Below are 4390 nucleotides of genomic sequence, written 5' to 3'. Positions count from 1 at the left end.
TGTGTGTGTGTGTGTGTGTCAGGTTCCTGCCTCCAGTGGACGTTGAGATCACCGTGGAGTTTGGTGGCACTGGCTCTGAGCGCATCCTCGTCATGAACATTCGGGTGCGCCGCGGGTGATCCGAGGGGGGTAGGGGCGCAGAACACAGGGCCGGCGCGTGACGCACAAAGGCAGTTGCACAGCTTGCACACCTTGCACACGTGTGCCGTGCACGGCAGGAGCGCATCAAGCAAGGCGCCGCTTGCGCGAGGCAGGGGCGCAGCAAGCAGGGTGGGGGCGCTGTATGCACAACGCAGTGGCGCGGCGGGCAGGGACGTACATGCAGCTGCCACCATGGCCGGGCCCGAGACAAGCGGGCCAGCTGTCGCGCATGGCGGCAGCATTTGGCCGCTGAGCGCGAACAAAGGCTCCCTCACACCTCAAGGCATTGGTGACCAGCGCTGACACCACCCCTTGGCGCCCCCACCGTCGCCCACACCCACGCAGTGTGTGGTGCCCGCCGGCGCCCTGATGGTGGTCAACCACCGCGGCCGCATTGCCTACGCCACCGCCGCCCTGGGGGCGCTGCTGGGCGTGCCCGCGAAGCAGCTGGCTGCGATGGACCTTGCAACCATCGTGCCGCCGCCCTACGCGCAGCTTCACGCCGGCTTCCTCAAGGTAACCCGGTGGCGGGGCGAAGACACCTCTCAACATCATGAGACTCACCAGGCATCGCTGGCAGGCGGTGCCTCGGCTCACAACAAAAATGGCAACGTTTGCCATCTCACGGCGCCCCACTTATATGCATGTGTCGCCGCCGCAGAGCCTCAGCGCCGTCCCGCCGGCGACCAGCTGCCGCGCCGGCGCGGTCGTGCACCTGCTGCGCTCCAACGGCGTCAAGGTCCCCGTGACGCTGCGCATGACGACGCACGACGACGGGGAGCGCGTCCAGCACGTGGTCAAGGTGGTGCCCTCGTCGGAGGCAGAGCGGCTGGACCGGCAGCGCATGGTGCTGGGCGTGGGGGAGGGCGGCGTCGTGGTGTCTGTCAACCCGGGCGCGTCCAAGGGGCTGTTCGGGTTCGCGCCGCAGGTGTGAAGGGGCACGCTGCGCGGCGGGGAAGGGGGGGGGGGGGCGCACGCGGCCGAACGCTGCCCTTCCCTCACCCACGCAGGCAGCAAGGGGTCGATCGGCTGTTTGGCTTATCTATCTTGGTTTGGACCTGCTTCGGGCAGGGCCGCCCCGTTTTGGGTCGCCGCCATCATCGGCCCGAGCTGGGCTCGCAGCTTCTCAGCCCCGATGCCGCCCCTCCCAACAAGCCCCCGTCGCGCCGCGCCGCCGCGCCGTCCTCCGCCTGCTGCCTGCTTCAAATTGCGCAGGGGCTGGTTGGCAAGCCTTTGTCGTCGTTCATCAACGTGTTCAAGGAGGAGCAGCACCGCGACAGCGCGAAAGGGGAGGCGGGCCTGCTGGTTTCGCTGGGCATGCGCGCGCTGGAGGGCGCCGGCGACGACGCGTGGCGCGTCGGAGTGAGGCAGCCAAAGGAGGAGGGCGAGGGCGGCGAGGTGTGACGGGGCGCTGTGGGGGCGCAGGCTGCGGGGCTGAAACCTGAACCCCCGCTGGCTGCTTGTTGATGTAGGGGGCTATGAAGCGCGCCGACGCGGAGCGTTTCGGACTGCTTGGGCTGTTCTGTGGGCCGCCAGTGTTGCTGTTTAGGGCTGCAGCGCGGATCAAAGCAAAGCATTTGGAGGTCCAGCGCTTCACAACTGCAAGCACCTGGCGTCGTCATCACGCCCCCGCCCCGCAGACCGCGGCGCAGTCGTCCGCGCTGGCCATGGCGCTGCAGCAGCGCAACCGCGAGCGGCCCGCGCTGATGAGCGTCTCGGTCAACGCCGAGGCAGAGGACGCCGACAGCGGCGCCGGCAGCGGCGCGGCCGCGCACCAGGCGGCTGGCGACGCGGCGCAGCAGGACGCTGCCGGGGCGGCGGCGCTCGAGGTGACGCTGTGGCGCGCGGACGCGGTGGCGGCGGTGGTGGAGGTGGATTCGAAGCTCGAGATCACGCGGGCCGACGCGGCGGCGGGGCTGCTGTTTGGGTTCAACCACCGGGCCATGATCAAGAAAGACTTCAAGAGGTGATTTTGGGCCGCCTGTGATGGGGAGTTGGATAAGATGTGATCGGGGCTGCACAGATCCCTTGGTGCTGCGGGAATGCGCTCTTGTTGGGGCGTGTGAGGGGCTCATGTTGCTGGCATCTGGGTCGCTCGAGTTGACGTCCACCCACCCAGAGGCGCACGCACCACCACGTCCTGCACGTGACGCCTCGTCTCATCTTCCACGCAGCGCCCTGTGCAACGCCCCGCCGACCACCAACTGCTCAGCGGCAAAATCCCTCCCATCTGTTGTCCTTTACTGACACCCATGTCCTTTACTCCCGCAACCCATCCGTGCCCATCCTTGCGCCCCACGCCTGCGCCTCGCAGGTTGGCGGGCCTGCCAGAGGGCACGCGCCCCTCAGACCTAATGTCAGGCACCGCCTCCCCAGAGGGCAAGGGCCGCCACGGCAAAAAGGGCGGCATGAAGGGCGGCGGCGCCCCCAAGACGGGCGTGCGCATGGTGCTGAAGACGCGGCACGCGGACGGCTCCGAGCTGAAGCTGGAGATGCAGGTGGGGCTTTGGCGGGGCTTTGGGGTTTTGGCAGGGCCCAGCAGGGGCTGTGCAGGGGCTCAGGGCTTGGGACGGTCCCGCCTGGGGCTGTGGCAGGGCCCAGATGCTGTGGCAATGCCCGGGGAGTGCGGCGGTGCCTCTGGGTTTTTGCGGGGCCCGAGGGCTTTGGCGTGGCCCAGACTTTTCGGGGGTGCACAGGGGCTTTGGAGCGGCCCAAGGGCTTTGGCAGGGGCCAGGGGCGTTGGCAAGGCCCATGGGTGTCAGCAGGCAGGGGGGACTTTCGCAATGCAGATGAGTGGTACTGACCGGGCCCTCAATGGGTGTGACGTGATGGGGTGATGGACTGGAGTGTCGCGCGCGACCATGGGGACGATGGCAGTGTGCTGGCGTGGAAAAGCCCGTCCGCTGCGGTGCCATCCAGCGCGCACGCACACACACACACACACACACACACACACGCACACACACACATTGACACACACACACACACACTCTCGTCACACGCGTGTTCACCACTGCCCGCACCCCCGGCCGGCCTCCCTCCGTCGCTGCCACGCAGGCGGTGACAAAGCCCGGCAGCGGCGACCACCTGGTGCTGCGCCTGCAGCCGCTCGACCCATCCTGCGGCTCCCTCGAGCCCCTACTCGCTGCCCTGCAGCGCGGCGGCGCTGCCGGCGCTGCTGGCGCCGGCGCCGGGCTCGGCGCGGCGGTCGGCGCCAAGCTGCTTGCAGATGCGGCAGGCAGCGGCTCGGAGGCCGGGGAGGAGGCTCGCGCCGAGGGCAGGCGCGGCAGCGGCGGCGGCGGCGGCGGGGGCGGCGCGCGGGGCTCGGCGGCGCTGGATACGGCGGACGAGGGGTCTGACGACGGCTCCGGGGGCCCGCGCGGCGGCAAGCGCTCGCCGGTGAAGCCCAGGTGCGCGCTGATCCAACCGGCATTTAATTCTCTAATGTCGCTGGCCAGAGTACGTTTATTTAAGACATTCGAGCGTTCTGCAAGCGTGAGCGGCGGCGTTGCGCCACAAATCCCGTTGGGATACAGGGATCCGTGGTACCCTACGCCCTTAAGACACCAAAGCATCCGCACCACGCCGTCGTTCCACGGCGTACCCTGCAGGGCGCGCGTGGAGGAATGGGTCGCGCAGCACAGCCGGGTCCCCAGCGCCGCCGGCAGCGATGAGCAGGAGGAGGAAGAGCGGCGCCCTGCCCGCGGCCGCGGCCGCGGCGGGCGCCCGGCCGCGGGGTCCAAGAGCGGCAAGGGTGGCAAGGGCGGCAAGAGCGGCAAGGGCGGCCGCGGTTTTGGCGCGCACAGCGACGATGAGGAGGAGGAGGAGGAAGAGGAGGAGGCACGCGCGTCGCCGGCGCGCCGCGGGTGCGCCGCGGCAGCAGCCGCGGCGGACAGCGACGACGACGCCGGCTCCGAGCGATCCGGCGGCGGCGCCGGCGCCGGCGCCGCCGGCGCGCTCGCGCTGGTGGGCGCGAAGAGCGGGATGTTTGAGGGCGGCGGTGCGTCCATGGGCGGCGGGTCGAGCGCGTCCGGCTCTGAGGCGCAGGATGCGGCGAGCAGCATTGCAGGGGATGGTGGGGAGGACGCTGACCTGGTTGCCGACTTCAGGTGACGGCCTTGAGGGGGGGTGGATGGATAAGATTATTGCAGCGTCACACGGTCTGCCGCCACTGGAGCCATCAGGCTCACGGGGATGGGCGGCCTGACGGGGGCGGAGCAGCCGGCTAGGGGGTTCTTGGGGGTCAGGG

General features: G+C 69.6%; 1 protein-coding gene across 1 annotated transcript in view; it reads left to right on the top strand.

Moving 5' to 3' along the window:
• Positions 1 to 4254, top strand: part of MNEG_8989 (hypothetical protein) — a gene marked incomplete at both ends in the record, with an annotated part of 5320 nt that extends 1066 nt beyond the window's left edge. The window contains 8 exons of the mRNA XM_014042540.1: positions 23 to 104; positions 487 to 657; positions 803 to 1069; positions 1213 to 1539; positions 1782 to 2107; positions 2456 to 2639; positions 3199 to 3551; positions 3753 to 4254. Coding sequence (XP_013897994.1) covers positions 23 to 104; positions 487 to 657; positions 803 to 1069; positions 1213 to 1539; positions 1782 to 2107; positions 2456 to 2639; positions 3199 to 3551; positions 3753 to 4254 — 2212 coding nt within the window. The remainder of the gene's footprint in view (positions 1 to 22; positions 105 to 486; positions 658 to 802; positions 1070 to 1212; positions 1540 to 1781; positions 2108 to 2455; positions 2640 to 3198; positions 3552 to 3752) is intronic.
• Between the last annotated feature and the right edge of the window lie 136 nt (positions 4255 to 4390).

The sequence above is a fragment of the Monoraphidium neglectum genome (assembly GCF_000611645.1).
Source record: "Monoraphidium neglectum strain SAG 48.87 unplaced genomic scaffold scaffold01778, whole genome shotgun sequence".
Lineage (NCBI taxonomy): Eukaryota > Viridiplantae > Chlorophyta > Chlorophyceae > Sphaeropleales > Selenastraceae > Monoraphidium > Monoraphidium neglectum.
Note: the sequence above shows the minus strand (reverse complement) of the source record. Positions and strands in the feature narration are given on the sequence as shown.